Here is a 17,729-nt window from a genome sequence, read left to right on the forward strand (position 1 = left end):
ATACAATAGGCGACGTTTCGGGAAATGACCCATCTTCATCGCACCCATATGATGTATATGCAACGAACACGTGGATGTGCTTGTACTGCAGACCCACGCAGACTAAGATCCCCTGTATAGCCTTAACAGGCTGTCGGGGCAAAGTGATGTTAGCGAGCACTTATGAAGGCCGGCAAGGTTGAGTCGACCTAGCGGAGGCCCACGACCAATTCCAATAATCGTCACTGTTGATGGCCGTGAGCGGGAATCGAACTAAGGTCGCTGGATTCGTAACACAATGCGCAAACCACTACACTGCCGCTCCCCACCGATCTTTTCGCGCGCACACACACAGAGGAATACGTGTACGCGTGTTTGTGTGTGTCCATCATATACTGTATGTCAGTATAACACGTAGGAGGCTTTCGCGACCAATATCATCCGTAAGAGTTTTTTTTGGGTTAGATCGCGAAAATATAAATGTGTCGTTATACCCGCCACCACCCGACAGCCAATTAGTAAGGTCTGTCACGAAAACAGAACATGCCAGTTCGTTACTAGTACGTCAGTAATTACAACCGGCAACATCAGGCGAGATTTGTCACAAATTATGCTAGTTGTAATTACTGGGGAAACGTAGTACTCAGATTGTAAATGTTGCGGATTTGCACTCCAACACACCGGTGTGCTGTACTAATTTCACGACACATTTATATTTACGCGATCTAACCGCCAAAAAACCTGTATTATGGATATACTGTATGTGCTATGAAGGAACATTTCCCAAAACGTCGCCCATTGTGCATGTTTTCTTTAAGACGACCGTGTTGAGTCGTTGCTTTAATTCAGAGGCGGCGCGCTTGGTGAGATTTGGGTTTTATTTAAACTTGGCCTGGGATCACAGGGACACGTTCCCCCTGTGTGCCGGCTTTAAACACACGCTGCTGGTTAACGCAAGTGTCAAGGTCAATGGGCCGATATGTGATGCATGTTTCGTGTTATTACTTGGCCAGACGGAAGAGACGAGTGACTAATGTATCATTCAGAATGCCGTGCCACGACTCTCGGTGACGTTTTAGAAATTAAACAATTATGGTATATATTTCCACCAAAAAGTATAATTGGGCAGCTAAAAACGACAGATCCTGCTTCTTGTCTCCTTCCAATTGAAGCCACAAATAGCGCGACTTCCCATGTTTCTCTTGCGCACGATGGTAGCAGCAGCGATGTGTCGAGGTGCTGACGCCAATGTAGCGGTCAGCCAGCCACAACGAGAAGGAGGATCTCGTCCTATCGATCGGGTTCTGGCCACGGACAGGGTCCTTCTTTCGGACTTTAGCGCTTTTGATCGCATCTGTAATTCGAGTTAACGATGTCCATTTCGCCAGGATGACGGTGTCAGTTGTGTTGAAGGTGACACGTAAAGAGAAGGGCCTCCCGTCTCTCTTTACATCTCTCGTGCATGCATTGTGCGACTCCTCGTCTCAACGGTAGCACAGTATTGCAATGACTCACGGGATCTCCTGTTTATTATTATTATTCATAAGGCCCCTGCTGCTGCTACTGCTATGTGGGAGATTCTCAAATGGCTTTTGTTGTCGAGGCTGAGCGGTAGCTCTGCTTTCCCCGAGACGGCGAGTGTGTGTCTCACTGCAACGCGTCGCTCTAAAGCAATCAATCACCCAACCAACCCAACGCAGTCGTTGGCTGTGCACGTTGAATGTTGTACCGGGTCATGGCGTGTTAAACATTGAGCGGGGGTCTACATCGGTATAGCAACGTACGTGGCAGAGTTTAATTTCATAAAATAGAAAAAAAACAACAAGACATATGTACATACGTAAGATTCAAATCACACGATGCCGTTCCACGTGTGCATTTGTAAACAAGACTGCACATGCTCGTCTCGAGTTACGCACACTCCGACTGCGACGCTAAGAGGAGAGGGAGCACGACTCGAGACGCTGCGGCCGCCGTCAGCCACTGAGACGCAGCGGTGGCAGCCGCCGCAGACACCACGAGGACGACGTTCCGAGGCAGGGACGGGGAGCAGGGCAAGGGAGAGAGAGAGGTGATGATGATAAGAATAATATGCTTATAACTACCGTCATCATTCCGCATTCATCCGAGCAAAAGGTTATTTCCTTACCGAACAGGGTTACGCCGTATTAGTTAACAAATGAATACAGATATATCTGTCAATGCTTCCACTAAATATATCACTAAATATGAATAACTGTCAGCGACGCTTTCCTTGTTATGTTGCTGGGGGAACGCGTTCCAAGTGTGTGTGTGCGCGTTTTGCCCTGGCACCACACCTCCTCCTCTCTGCTTCGCCTCAACCACAGAAACTAGAGCTCGTGTTGGCTGCCGCGTCGGGAAATCGTAAACACTTTCGTGATATTCTCGGCGTTGATCTCACGTTTACGTACTGTATAGGTACAGTATACGCATCATTATCCGTTAGCGAATATTAACATAATCGTATTCATCCGCGGTGAACATAACTCGTATTCAGAATCATTAGTCAGACCACGTGTATGATCAATTCGGTTGTGTTGCAATGAGTGCCAAGTTACAACAACAACAACAACAAAGATCCCCCGTATAGCCTTAACAGGCTGTATGTAAGAGCGAGTGCTGTTAGCGAGCACCTATGAAGGCGGGCACGGTACACGAGGGGGTGGGTGACCAGCACCACGCCCAGCCGCCTTTGTCTCCCGAGTGGCGATGTTTACTACACACCGCACCAAGTTACAACAAACCCACCACGTGTCGCGCGGATGCTCCACCAGCCCCGACGTCCGCTGCTGTTGCTGCTGCTGCGAGCGCTCGTGTGACCGTCTGCTCGTTACTCGTGCCGGAGAGATGCGAACTGAAATATTCCATTCGTGCCAGCTGGAGACCACGAGGAGAATACATCGTAGGTGTTGGCGTGGTGTTATCAATGCCTTAGATCAATGCACGCGGCTGTGGCGCCTAGCGGGAACGTGTGCCTATAAACACACGCGAGATCAAATCATCGCGGATTGAGCTCTCATCCCGAGCAAATTGCCGGCTCACAGATGCAATGCACGGGAATACATTAGGGCAGTTCAGAGTGTAAGGTCATCAGCTGTTAGCAGAGTTAATTAAGGAAATACATTCATAATAAAGGTTATGAATGTACTGACCGCCTCTCGCACATTGTAGGCTTCGCAACGTCATTGCGTAAAACAGGTGCTAATGAAAACCAAATACCGTACCGATGTTTAATCATCATTTAATCGTCGTTAGTTTTTGTTTAAGCCAGCATTGCACGGTTTGCGCTGTGCTTTGTAAATGCGAGTTCAGTGATGGTCCATTACAGCCGAGACGAGCGAGGTAATCGAGGTCACTCTGTGACCCAGGGCTGGCAGCCCCGTGCTGGGCCACAGCCCCGGGCCCGGCGTCTCCCCTGCGGGCACGAGGCGCAGCTCGACAGCCACCATCGGCGTCGTCGGCGTGGAGACTATAACCACCTTGATTAGCAGACAACACTGCCTCCTTCACATATCTGTCCTTCCAGATAAGCAAACACGAGTACATTTTACACATCCCATCAGCCCATGCGGCCTTTTGGGAGTGCATAATTTCAGCAGCATTGGCTTGACGCAAGTAAAAACCGTGGACCGGTTTCGGCATTCGCTGTCTGACCAGCAGATGTGGTGATAGACAAGGGCCCCTCTCGCTAAGATTTGTAAATAACACGCGGCACAATCATTCTCCACATCATTCAACTCGTCGTGGAGAAGGAAGTGGAGAGTGAAGTGGAGAATCAAGTGAAGAATGAAGTATGGAATTAAGTGGAGAATGAAGCGATCGGCCACAACACTGAGAGACCATTTCCACAATTGCGTCTCGTTGCTTTACCCCACGGGATTAGTTTGAGCGTGAACTGTAACGTCATCGTGGACAGACGCTGTGGTGTCTCAGACGTGGCTCGAAAAGAGCAACTGAGTCGCAAAACAAGGAACGTCACAACAATCACGAAATGCACACGATATAAAAGTGCCTTGTCCATAATTGATACAGCATTGATACACGATTGATTTATTGCATGCTCTTGTTTTTGTCCGTATTTCCCACGTGTGATTTACATTTTTGGCTTCAAATGAGACACGAGGAGGAAGACTGACATGTTGGGTCGAGATCACAGGCGGTGTCGCCCGAGCCTTTGGCCAATATTCACGTCTCTGGCTTCGTCAAAACGAAGGAAAATTGGTTCTGTCGAGGATTCGATTATCACTGACAACAGCGTGACCCTGCGTTTTGGGGCGAACGAGGAACCTGACCCCGCTTGAGGACGTGACTCGGGATGAGTGCGCATCGCGAAAACCGAGCACGTCGGAAAAGGATAACCATGGAAGTGCCATGGCTCACATCCGACTCCCCACGCCGACCGTTGCAAATCCGTACACGGTCAACGCTGACGAATGCCTCTCGTTAAGGGACACCGTGTCGTGAAGGATCCCCATAGCGAGTGACGCCAAGTGCGCGTGGCATCAGAGGACTGAGGGTCTTCAATCAGCCGACGTCACTCGGCGGGCGGATGAGCAGATGGAAACTTAAATCGGCCCAATCAGGCGCACTGTGGACGCCTCACGGTGCTCACCACAGGGACGCTCTAAACGACAACAGCAGCAGCAGCAACAACAATAACAGCCGCTTGAAGATGGCGTGAGGAAATCCCAATTCTCGTGACATTTCCATCGAACTGGAACCGGAATCGCTCTCGTGATGGAAGTGTGGCCGCAAGTTCACGTAACCGGCGTCTGGAAGGCGCAGTTTGGCAGCTACAGCGCTGCCCCGAGTCAGCGCTCGCCCCCTCTGTGGCTTCGTTCAAAGCGAGGGACCGACACCTGCGAAGGACGCAGCACTAGGGGTTACGGTTGGTAACTTGGAAACAAATTGAGGTACAAACTGTATTTAATACGCTCCAAAGAAACGCAAGTTGATATAGCAAAAGAGAAAATAAATGTTACACACTTTAACCATCCCAAATGTAAAAAATAATTTTAAAAATGTAAAAATTGTTTTAAAAGTCCATTCAATGCAAACTAAAGGAAATTCACAAACTAAAAGCTGTGACAATTAAAAAAATAGTTTGTAAACTTCGTATGTATTAAGGATTAACACGAATAAACTACAAATCATAATACTGTACTTTTGAAACAAATTAATAGTGCAAATTTAAAACAACTCAATTAACTGGAATCAATTCCAGACGAATAGCTGGAAGACATCTGCTAAAACACATAAACCGCTGTCTCTCTGTTTACAATACAGTCTGTGCACGTGGTCTATTAGAGTGCTAGACCTACGTCATGCTCTGGGGTTAGCCAATTGTAAGTTAACATGAACGACTGCCCCTCGTTCCCCTGTGACTGGTTCACTCATTGGGAAGTGTGCTCTCTGTACAGCTTCAATCCTTTACTTCACCGCGCAAGAGGCCACCGACAAGTCAGTCACTGCCCCCATCGCCAGTTTGTCTATGGGATGAGCCCTGTTGAGATTCAGCAGATGAATAACCTCATTGTGACGTCAATATCGCGGCCTTAGTGAACGTGCCAAGTCCCTCGTGTGACGTCCCAGCCCTTGCCTCGTGCGGTAGGCGCGACAGAGTGACTTGGTGAGGCGTCTCTGCACGAGCCAGGGAAACCACCCGGGAGCCGGGGTGTTCTCTCTCCTCATCTCACGGCGCCACGCGAGAGGCGACGTGAACGATACAAAACGTGTCCCTCGGATCCCGGGTGTCACGGAACACAGGGAATTCCACCAACAATTCCGTTCTATTCTAATCCATGTTACGTTGAAATTAAGGTCAAAACATAACGTGCGCCCGAGCTTTTCCATCGCTCTCGCAGATGTATTCCATGTTTGGTCTAGAGATTTGCACCACTATTGAGTCCATCACATTAACACCGTCCCAGATTAAAGAGAGGCGCGTGTGTCACGGGTAATGCACTCCTGGGCGCAGACGGTGACCATTGGCCAAGCTGCGGACAGTCGAGTTTGGTGAAGCCGTCCGCACGGACGTGCACGGCGTGGAAACCTTCGCTCTCCATCTCACGTCGTGAATCTCACGTCTTGAGTCTGACGCCAATAAGACGCCGTCAAGTAAAGCTGAGAATTCAACCTGCTGCGTGCTTTAGAAAAACGAAAAAGCGGTCAACTCTGGTGAAAGCGCCGATCACCCCAAAGCCCGACTCTGCCTTCGAGCGGGAGACACGAGTCCCGGTTGTCAACCTGCGTGAGACTCGTGTTACACAGACCACAGTGCGTCTCGCTGACTCTGCACGCATGCCATCCTTGGCGACGAGCTTACCTGCAACGTTCTAAACCCCCTCGCTATTTCATTGTTTGCATAAAAAGCATTAAAATGTTAAAACCGATTCCTGAATTATTTTGATCGCAATTCAGCCGTCACTACTTAATACTTTTTTTCCTTATTTTCGTAAATAAGTTGGTACGCGTGGTTTCAGGGCTGCCATCACCATCACCGCTCGGTTGGCTCCAGGTCACCGTAATGCGGCACGGGGCACGCGTAGTTTAAAACGACGGAAACCGTCACCGCACTCATTTCTACGAAATTTGTTCTCACATCGTAAAGTGGAAACCCACCGTCGTTTGGTTTTTCCCAAATAATTTCTGAAACTCGTGTTTGTCACAAAATGATTCGCTCCTTCGCTAAATAGCCTGTAATTTGATACTGTCCTCAAACTTCCACTGGCAGATAAAATAAATACAATTCTTCGATCAAAAATACTTCATGCACAAAAGAGCGTTACTCTGTACCGTTATATCCCATGGACAGCCTGGACCCCGCCATGAAAACATTAATTTCCAAAACTGAATCAAGGTGCTCTCGTACCCATTCGAGGAGAGAGTAGACACGTTGACCTACTGTGGCTCGGACTCCCATCCCATCGCGCATCGCCCCTCTCCTAGCACAGGGCCTGCGTGGGCCGCTTATGGCCACACGCATCACTCGTCGTCCGGTTGCGTGCATGCGGAGAGAGGAACTCACCAACGCACACTGCAGAACCAGCGTGGTGAGTTATGGCAGACCTTCATCCAGCAGCGGATTGGCAAGGGGCTGTACAGCACTATTGTGTCATTATTTGAACGAGCTGCTGTTACAGAGCAATGCCATTGGGCCCTTGTTGTCGTTGCTGTTGTTGTTGTTCACTATGGCATGGCCCTGTCACGTATCACTGCCTACATTTTTTTGGTTGTAGTGAAGACATTGGTCACTTAATGTTATCAACAGAGCACCGATACAACCTTTGCTTTGTTCAAAATGGCAATCTCGGGGTCGTGTTTGTTTCGCATCGCTCTGGGGCTCCTTTGCGTTCTGCGCTCGTTTCCGTGTCAACAACCTCTCACCCGGTGAGTTCACTGCCGTTCACCTTTCTGTCAGGTTCATCGGTAGTCAAGTGTCCGTTAGCCTGAAGGTGGATGACGATTAACCATTTACTGCAGTGGATGTTCGAGATTGTGTCTGGTTTTCGCTGTGTCAGCGTGATTCTGTGTATCTTGCATTACTGACATCGCGTGTGATCGCCGATGGTTTACGCAGGTCTCAATATTATCACGTTTATACAAATTTGTTAAACATCTACACAAAACGTGTAATCATAAGAGGGTACAATGTAAAAATTTGTAATAAAAAGTGAAATACAGAACTTATTAAAGTAAATAAACAGAAAATGTTTGAAAAAGTTGGTCAACTAAACTTCCTACATCGCAAAATGTTAATTATATATATAAAATAACAATGAATAAGAGGCTGTGCCTGGACATGTAACTGTAGTAAATTTAAGAAAATATAACTTTGTCGATTTATGACGTGATACACATTGCGAGCCAAGTGCAAAAGATGAACACTGGGACCGCTAGGCCGCTTACGGATTGGGACTCAACTACTCCCCATGCAAGTCACTCCGGGTCCCCCAAACGTTGACAAACCGCACGGACGCACAGCCCAATGTGACTGCTCAATGGAACTTAATAAAGTCTTCCGAAAACGTGTCTCTTACACATTTCGTTTCACGAGGAAAATAAACAAATGAGTCAGATTGTTTTCCAAAGTCTAAACAGTATGATAACTAACGGTGGAGAGGGCACAGGAGCTGTCCTACAAAGTTGTGCAAAATATGGGGAACCCCTTGGAGCTCTGCAAAGCGACATTCTCCATGGCCCCGCACGGACTTCCTCGTGACACTGGACGGCGAGCCGGCCACACGAGGCAGCGGTGGCGGCGGCGCTGGCGCGTCACACCCACTCGGTCATGGAGTGCTTGTAATGGGCCACGTGGTTCTGCACGCCTTTCTGCTTGAGCTGCAGCAGCGTGCAGGCCAGGGCGAGCACGCAGATGACGAAGATGCAGGGGATGACGATCGCGATCACGTTGATCGTGCTCGTAGACTCGTCCATCGTGCCCACAATGTCTACGTCGGCGTTGGAGTGGGGCATGCCCCCCGGACGCAGGCGGTGGGTCGTGCCGTCGCAGCCCAGCCAGTCCCTCAGGATGGACTTGGGGTAGCCGGGCTCCACCGCCAGACGGTGGTTGTTGAATTTCCAGTAGTCCTTGCCCTTGTAGAAGTACGTGTAGGCTACGGGTATACAAGACACACACGGCGTGTCAAAACATTACCATGGAAGTTGTTCAGCATCATTTAGCATGAATATTATGATTCTGCTTTTTTACTCAGGAAAGCCTCACCAGGTCTCAACACCATGTCTCAGGAGGGTCCTTCCACCTTTCCAGGATATCTAATTTGGCCTTTCTCTAATTATTCTTATTGATGTTCTTGTTGTGTACCCTGCTACTATCCATAATACATTTATGTCACTCATCTTGTGCCTATCCTTAATTGCCCAGCTTTCACAGCCATACAGGAGAACAAACCTGTATCAGTAACACCGCAGTATTCTAATCTTATTTTCAATACACAAAACACACATATAAGCAAAACAAAGACACAAGTAGAAACATAATACACACAGCGCATGCGTACAGTTCCTTACGCTCCACACCTAATTACCCTGAGAGCCAAGGCCGCCATCCATCAGCTCAACACAAGAAGTACACATTGGTCTAAGTGCAGCGGAGATGGAATATAGATTCTGAGACATTTATAGATTGCACGTTTAATGGCGAAGTCACGTGAAAAATCCAATCCGAGATAATGCCACCTCCACGATGGATGGATTCCCTGGCATATAAGGAAGTCTGGCCCCTTGTTTGGTTTGACTTGTGTTTTAAAAAGGGTGCATGACAAGAGATTGCACTGAAAAAAAGTACAAATTCGGTTATTCATTCATTCGTGATTACATTTGTAACACATATAAATTGAACGTAAAAGGAAAATCAGAGGAGCGGGAAATTTTATTTGAGAGGAAGTCTAAATATTCTAACAAAAGATCGACTCTGACGCTGATGTTGGGCACAGCGATAGATGAGGAGGAGGAGAGGAGAGTGAATTCCAGACAAGCGGAGCTGCGATAGAGTAAGCGACGTTCACTGCATCTGGTTCGGGGGACGGGGCTGGGCAAGGAGGAGGAGGGTGGGCGAGGAGTCACTCGGGGCAGATCGGAGGTTGCGAGGTGGAACATTCTGATGAGGCTCAATCGGCTGGTGGACCCAGAGCATTGACCCAGAGCGTTGACCTAGAGCATGGCCCGTAGCGTTGACTCAGAACGTGACCTAGAGCATGGCCCGTAGCATTGACTCAGAACGTGACCTAGAGCATGGCCCGTAGCGTTGACTCAGAGCGAGCATGCGCTTTGTAACAGAGGACGGCGCGTCTGTGCAGGATGCGTTGTTGAATGGGAAGCCGGAGAGGGAAATTGAGAAGGTCTCTGGTCGTGCCGAGTGTCGAGTACTGTGCGGGAGGACGCGATTTTGGAGACACTTGAGATTTTGAGATAAATATGATTAGGCTTCTTTGGGAACATCATCAGCTTGCTCTTCTGAACATATACAACGACTGGCACCTGCATGAAGTTTAATCTGTGAGCGAGTTAAACCAGAACCCGCGTCATTATAATGCACGTTAATAGGAGTGGAGTTACACTCCCCACGTGTGTTTGGGACAGCATGGACAGAGTCGGAGTGCAGCCTACTGGAAGGCTCCATTCTGTTGTTGTACGGTTCATACGGTAACCAGTAATAAATTAGACAACACAGTGGCCTACTGTTGCGAATTATGTTAGGGGGTCTTTAATGTACACTGTGAGTGAAGTAGGCGCTCAGTTTCATGGTTAATGCACACAGTAATAATTGGGGCGGCCGCTGAATTAGAACCGCAATCCTCTGCAACAAGCGGCGAACGCGCCGCTAGCGCTGGTCCACAGGGCCGCTCGTCCCTGATTATCGGTAGCGTTCGTGATGGTGGCGGTGAGGAGTCTGAGTCGACGCAACAGTCTAATCAGAGTCACAGCATCTCACTATTCAAGCATGTGACAGGGCAGCACTCATCGCCAACAGCGGTCCCGAGCTAGTGGTGGAAGTTCCACATTCCGATGGCAGTGGCCACAGAGGTTAACCTTTGTGGATTTCTCACGAAGTGTTTTTTTTATTAAAGACACGAGCCAGAGGAGTGCCACTGTGGCCATGCAACAACAGACGAGGAGGAGGAGCAGCAAAACGACACGAACTCTCTCTGCTGAAGCCCTCTCGTCGTGGCCAGCAGACCTCAACATTGGCATTTAGCTCACGAACAAATTGCTACCTAGAGCAAGAATAACATTTTACCTCCGCAGCCAAATCCAAAAGTAGAATGCCACATAAAAATAAAATCCATGTATATCCGAAATGCACATTGCAAACAAAGTCATCAAACGCTCCTGTCATGTCATCATGGGCAGAGCTGAAAGCAAGAAACAGTTTTCAGGTGAAAACTAAAGAGTCAGTGGCCTGGATTCCTTGCACGATGCCTAGTGGCAATCTATCTGTTATATATACATCACGGTTCCTGAAACGTGCATTTGACAATAACAACTCTTGGCATTTTACAATACACATACATTTCTACACTTCAACTAAGTGTAATGCAGCTAGTCAGAAGCTGTTAATGGTTTTGCACAAGGCGTTGTGTACACATTGCTGCGTGTTGTTTGAAACCCGTGGCTTTGCAGCCTGCATTGCTTTTTCTGTTGTGATGAAGAGTTTTCTCGTCATTTATAGATTTAATTCGAGTCTCAAGTTCACTTTGCATAACCAGGTGAGACCTCTCAAGAGGTCAAAATTACAAGCGTGACCTGGGCCACAACATTACAAAAGCAAACCAGATAAAGTACAGCAATTAAGCAAATAGAAATCAAGACAAAAAAACAACTCTGTCACATCAACAATTTTAAATATTGCACAAACATAGATTAATGTAGATGGGTTTCTTGTGGCCTGAGTCAGCATGGACAATATATTTAGACTAATCACTCCACAACTCCAAAATTAAGTTACAGAAACATTAAACACATATAGGGTAGTGACTATTGTACTAATATGTAAACAGACAATGATATATGATGTAAAATGATCGCTTCACGATGAATGAACACCATCACAGTGTCCGTGTAACACTTGTCTCGGCGTTATGTCTTCACACATGACACCAATAATGCAATGGTGTGAAACTAAAATTCACGGTGCATTCGTGTTGCTACTCACCTCCTTCATTCCCAACAAAGGCACCCTTAGGGGCCTCTGGGATTCCCTTCCAAATGTTAATGGACTTGGGGTAGTCTATGTCGACAGTCCGCTTGTCTTCATTAAACCTCCAGTATCTGTTCACAAGCAGGCACATCCACCGGTCCCGTGTAACGCATCACGGCCAGACCACGAACAGTGACAGATTCGATTGCTCCTTCTAAGAGGGGTTGTGGTGGTTGTGAAGTCGCGCCACCCCAAGACAGACCGAGGCAGGGCCTAAAGAAGAAGGCGCCGGTCTTAGCGGGAAAGGTGCTGAGATGGGGCCCAGTTAGCAAGGGGTGGGGCCTCATGCGTAAAGGGGCAGGGCGTAGACGGGAAGAAGCGGGGCCTAAAGAGGAAGGAGGCACAGCCTAAGAAAAGTAAGGGCCTGTAGCGGTTGAACTTGCCTGTTGATTTAAGGCAATGGAAGTGAAGAATTAAACACATACAGCAGCAGGCAGCAGCAGCACAGATTTAGTGCTGCAGATGCAGTCATGAGCTGACTGGTAATAAATATGTCCATTTGGTATTTAGAAGGCTCGATCGTTCACAGACGATTATAGACTGCCAGTAGGGAGCGATGTTGTTACGTGAAACACAAATTTGTCAAAAAAAATTACCTTCAAGTCACTCAATTAGGTATTAAAGATAGCAGCAATCATCACATGGCAGTCGCCGATGTACATAAGCCTCGAAATCCAAATAAGGAATGGCCATCACCACCTCTGCCAGCAGCCACTTGCTGGGCGATAGACGTGGGCGACTCCACGAGCCGCCGCACACACCGGGGCCACGCACAACAGAGAAAGGGAATGCTCCTCCTACCGGTCTCCCTTGAAGAAGAACGTCTTGCTGGTGGGGTCCCACCAGAGGACAGCGTCGATGCGGTCCTGCGGCAGCCCCTTGCCCAGCTCCGAGAGCGTACGCGGGTAGCCGGGCTCCGGCCCAGCCTCGTTAAACACCCAGAACTTGTTGCCTGCAGCGGGACGGGGCGCACAGTTGGAGATCGGCGCCGAGCCAAGATTATTGTTGTTTTTATTTTTATCACCGTTGCTCTCATTACACATCTGGTTTTAATAATAGGGCACGTGCGATCACAGCCCGGGGGTATGCGAACGAGTACCAAGTCTGGAATATTTAAACTAAGCCAAACTACTTGTATTTTACCAAGTAAGGGCCACTGAGCTATATAGCTCTTTTTCAGAAGCAACCTGGCCACAAACGATAGTTGAACAATATGGCTTATCATGTGGAAATTTCTTGGAGTCAAATAATCTAAATTATTCTAAATGTGGAGGGAAAAACCGGAGGACCCGGAAAAAAATCCGATCGAGGATTTGGAGAACACACAAACTCCAAATATACAGCAGCAGGCATCAGAGTCGGGATCGAACCAACGACCTCATGTATACCAGGTGAGGTAGTTAACATCTCCTAGCCACCGTGGCGCCCCCTGCGATAATACCAGGTGCTAGAGAAGTCATCCAGACTCCAGACTCAAACTGGATTATTCCCACTGGTGAGGCCACACTGAGCTGAGCAGTTCTGTTACGAGGATGACCTCAGCTCAAGGCCATTGGCAGTGGCGGCAGTGATCGGAGATCGCAGGGAGGGAACGTGCAACCTAGCGGGAGCAATAACGAACATTCCTTACGTGAAACACGTGCCCGTGAGTGCCGCAGACGGGAGCACCGTTACCTTTGAAGAAGGCGAGTTTCCCGTCGGGGCGCTCGTACGCGGCGTCGATCTTGGAGGGCAGTCCGCGCCAGTATTGCCCAATGAGCATCGGGTAGCCCTCCACCACACGGTTGTTGCGCACCTGCCAGAACCACTGGTCCTGCACCGCGTCGCAGCAGAGGCAGCAACAACAACAATTCACTCGCAGATAAATCAACCGTGCAACGCACACAGCTGAATGTAGATTCACAAGTTTATCTTTGTGCAGAAGCCTGACCATGTCCAACAAAAAAAGAATGCAACCCAGTCACTGATAGTAATAATCACTTCAACCTGTAACGTGTTTATATCACCGAGCGAGAGAGTGCACGAGGGAAGGTGGTGACCTCCAGATTTCTGTTTAATCATGAACAGCACGCACGATCCATCATCGTCGTCACCATCAACCATGGTCAATCTACTGCTGGATGAAAGCCTCCCCGTGCCGGCTGCATCCCTCACAATCCTGGGACGACGCGGTCCCAGGTGGCCACTCGCACCTCCGATACGCGGTGCACTGCGCGTCAAGTGCGATCATTGTGCGGGCGGGAGGGCCGGTGGGCCGGCAGGGCCAGCAGGGTGGGCGGGCGAGACGCTCACCTTGAACACGAACATTTCTCCACGCAGCACGGTGACCGTGTCGAAGCCGCCCTCGCAGATGCTGGGCAGGGCCCCGGGGAGGCCCGGCCGCTCGTCCAGAGGGTGCTTGGGGGGCCGCGGCCGCTTGTCGGGCCTGCGGGTGCGCGACGGCGGCTCGGGCCGGTGCGGAGGGGGCAGCGATGTCTGCTTCGTCGGGTCGGGCTCCTTGGCTGGAGGCCCTACCACGCACGGGCGCGGGCACAGAGGCGAGTGGGGCAATGAGGTCACCCGGCCGCTGCTACCCGAGCGTCGGGATCGCGATGGTTCGTAACGGCACCGGCAGCGGCCGTCTGCAACTCTCTCCCATCGCACACGCAACAGCATCCAAGCACCATCATCATCATCATCCACCTTAAAGCAGCAACTCTAGGTTCTCACTCGTTCAGGCTCTCACCCGTTCAGGATCTCACCTGTTCAGGATCTCACCCATTCAGGATCTCACCTATTCAAGATCTCACCATTCAGGCTCTCACCCGTTCAGGGTCTCACCCGTTCAGGATCTCATACAAGGGACTTTGAGGTCTGGCTCTGTGCCTCCGAGTTCTCGATCGAAGATTTTGTCCGATTTGTGACATAAGTGGTTAAGCACTAGTAGGATAGAGTGGCTAACTATGTGGAAGACAGAGTGGCTTGTTGGGCAGAATAGCTTCGCAGGTGTTGAGTAGAGTGGCTAAGGAGGTGTTGGGCAGAGTGGCTAAGGAGGTGTTGGGCAGAGTGGCTAAGGAGGTGTTGAGCAGAGTGGCTATGGAGGTGTTGGGCAGAGTGGCTAAGGAGTTGTTGGGCAGAGTGGCTAAGGAGGTGTTGGGCAGAGTGGCTAAGGAGGTGTTGGGCAGAGTGGCTAAGGAGGTGTTGGGCAGAGTGGCTAAGGAGGTGTTGGGCAGAGTGGCTAAGGAGGTGTTGGGCAGAGTGGCTAAGGAGGTGTTGGCAGAGTGGCTATGGAGGTGTTGGGCAGAGTGGCTAAGGAGTTGTTGGGCAGCGTAGCTAAGGAGGTGTTGGGCAGAGTGGCTAAGGAGGTGTTGGGCAGAGTGGCTAAGGAGGTGTTGGACAGAGTAGCTAAGGAGGTGTTGGGCAGAGTGGCTAAGGAGGTGTTGGGCAGAGTGGCTAAGGAGGTGTTAGGCAGAGTGGCTAAGGAGGTGTTGGGCAGAGTGGCTAAGTGTACTCTACGTAGTAGCCAACAGAGCGGTCATCTGCCATGTGATCTGCAAGACCGTTGCCATGTGCAGGATGCGGGAGGGCCGATTGCCGAGACAGGCATTGGAGTGGTCTCCAAGAGTCCGGAAACAAAGGAGAAGAGAAGACCTAAGAGCATGTGATGAGAGGCTGTCAGGGCAGATCTAAGGGTCTATCTGCAAGTGAGACCAAATGCCAGTCTCTAGGTCTCTATGTCAGACTATGTATGGGTCTCAGTCTGGGTCTCTGGATCTCTCTGTGTGAGTTTATGGGTCTCTGTGTGAGTCTGTGAGTTTCTGTGTGACCTATGGGCCTCTGTGTGTGAGTCTATGGGTCTCCCTGTGTGAGTCTATGGGTTTCCGTGTGATCTATGGGTCTCTGTGCGAGTCTATGGGTCTCTGTGTGCGAGTCTGTGGGTCTCTGTGTGAGTCCATGCGTCTCTCTGTGTTAGTCTATGGGTTTCTGTGTGACCTATGGGTCTCTGTGTGTGAGTCTATGGGTCTCCCTGTTTGAGTCTATGGGTTTCCATGTGACCTATGGGTCTCTGTGTGAGTCTATGGGTCTCTGTGTGCGAGTCGGTGGGTCTCTGTGTGAGTCCATGCGTCTCTATGTGTTAGTCTATGGGTTTCTGTGTGACCTATGGGTCTCTGTGTGAGTCTATGGGTCTCCCTGTGTGAGTCTATGGGTTTCTGTGTGACCTATGGGTCTCTGTGTGTGAGTCTATAGGTTTCTGTGGGAGTTGAAGGATGGATCTTGCAGGTCTCTGTGAGTCGACTGTGCAGCAGCTGTGGGATGTGACGGAGAGCGGAGCACGTTGGCAGCCACGATGAGGCGCAACGGCCGTGGCATCAACGGCGTTGGCCGTGGCGGCTCCGTGGCCACGCCGCAGTAGCGGCGGTGGTGCAGACGCTCACCGTAGATCTGCTGGATGCCCAGGACGTCGTCGTGCGGCAGCTGGAAGTGCACCGTGTCCATGTACTGGTAGAAGGGCGCCATAATGGCATTGGGGTCATTGGAGTGCTCCAAACCGAGCGCGTGGCCCAGCTCGTGCACGGCCACCAGGAAGAGGTCGTTCCCTAGCAACCACCACCACCACGACGACGAGCCATGAGGCAGTCACGTGCGGTGGAGAGGGATGGGGCACGGAACAAGGGCACCAGCAGGACATTTACGTCACAAATCATGATCTTCAAAGAGAAATACATTACATTCCACAAGCCTGACATAATCTTTGGGTCTTTCAGTAAAGTCACGTAGACAGGTTCAAAGAAAATAACAAAAACAACGACGTTTCAATCGCAACACAAGCGGTCATCATCAGGAAAAGGGGGTTAGCCTCTAAAGGCAAACTGTTTATAAAGGTTTGAAATGGGCGTAGCCAAAGTGTCAGCAGCATGGATTCCTGCAGTCGCGAAAGCTTCAAATCAAGATTAGGCACGTTTTCTGGAAAATAAGTAACTGTCTCCGTATTTCGTGGTTTTAGGATACAATATCAAGTGCCAATGTGACGATCTTAGTGACATCAGTTTGCCATAACCCTGTAATTATATTCACAGAATGGTTCGGATTCGAAAGGGGATTAAATATTTAAGTAAACATGAAACGGGCGACGGCGGTGCCACCCACCATCGTTGTTTTTGTTGCCGAGCGTCCACGGCTCGTCCGAGTCGAAGTGCGTGTCACCGCCGATGCCTGGCCCGGGGAAGTAGGCGTGGGCGAGGAAGCCGCCCTCCCTGTCGAAGGGGGAGCTGTCCCCGTGGAACCCCGACGCGAAGAAGATCATGATGTCGGCGTCGCGCCGCCCACTGCGGATCTCGTGGTAGGGGATCTCCTCGAAGGCGAGCGGCGTGACGCGCTGCCAAACGTCGAACGCCCGGCGGATCGCCCGCCTCGTGTCTGCCTCGCCCACCTTTGGGGTGGAGTTCTGCAAGCTTCACGACCCCACGCGCACACGCACGTGCACATGTGCGCACACACACATGCACAACACAACCGCCATTAGCCACTAAGTGGCGGTGACGTCACCACGGCGCTTGTGCCAGGCTATGTGCACGTTAAGGCCACGTGAAGTGTCGAATGCCCGCTGGCAGGTCACGGGGCAAACCCAGGTGCCATGGATTGCCTGACTGAGATGACTGGCCGATGCACCACCTGTGCCCCCTACTGTTTTAGCCACTCGGCGCTCCGCTCATTGTTGTGAGCGTCGCTCCTCTGTCCTCCGTTGTTGTTGGAGGGCGATTGCCTCCAACTGCCCAGCAGCGTCCTTCACGAGGACGCTCCATCTCTTCTCCAGTCCGTGCCGCACCCGTTTAGCCCCCTCTATTTGGCCGAACATGCGGTGGCTGGGCATGCAGGCTACATGACCCAGCCAACGCAGCCTTCCCTACACAATACATGCAAATTTCTCACTTTAACATCACTAGCCCCCCCCCCCCCCACTTCGTTTATGACTCTGGGGCTACGCCCATATCTAACCTTTAAAAGCAGCCTGCATCAGCAGCTTCCCTCC

The 17,729-nt window shown here is 50.3% G+C and overlaps 1 protein-coding gene across 4 annotated transcripts in view; it reads right to left on the reverse strand.

Annotated features, from left to right (window-relative positions):
• Window positions 1-1,752: 1,752 nt before the first annotated feature.
• Window positions 1,753-17,729, reverse strand: part of LOC116954166 (matrix metalloproteinase-16-like) — a 45,002-nt gene continuing 29,025 nt past the window's right edge. For 2 of the 4 annotated variants that reach the window (XM_032974647.2, XM_032974645.2), the window contains 7 exons: window positions 16,847-17,151; window positions 16,135-16,296; window positions 14,012-14,220; window positions 13,394-13,532; window positions 12,521-12,671; window positions 11,675-11,790; window positions 1,753-8,615 (listed from right to left, as the gene is read on the reverse strand). In XM_032974647.2, coding sequence (XP_032830538.2) covers window positions 8,275-8,615; window positions 11,675-11,790; window positions 12,521-12,671; window positions 13,394-13,532; window positions 14,012-14,220; window positions 16,135-16,296; window positions 16,847-17,151 — 1,423 coding nt within the window. In that variant the 3' untranslated portion in view covers window positions 1,753-8,274. Of the gene's footprint in view, window positions 8,616-11,674; window positions 11,791-12,520; window positions 12,672-13,393; window positions 13,533-14,011; window positions 14,230-16,134; window positions 16,297-16,846; window positions 17,152-17,729 lie in introns of all 4 variants that reach the window. The other 2 variants (XM_032974646.2, XM_032974644.2) reach the window with 1 other exon arrangement.

The sequence above is a fragment of the Petromyzon marinus genome, chromosome 54 (assembly GCF_048934315.1).
Source record: "Petromyzon marinus isolate PM22_M1 ecotype Great Lakes invasive population chromosome 54, UKy_Petmar_22M1.pri1.0, whole genome shotgun sequence".
Classification (NCBI taxonomy): domain Eukaryota; kingdom Metazoa; phylum Chordata; class Hyperoartia; order Petromyzontiformes; family Petromyzontidae; genus Petromyzon; species Petromyzon marinus.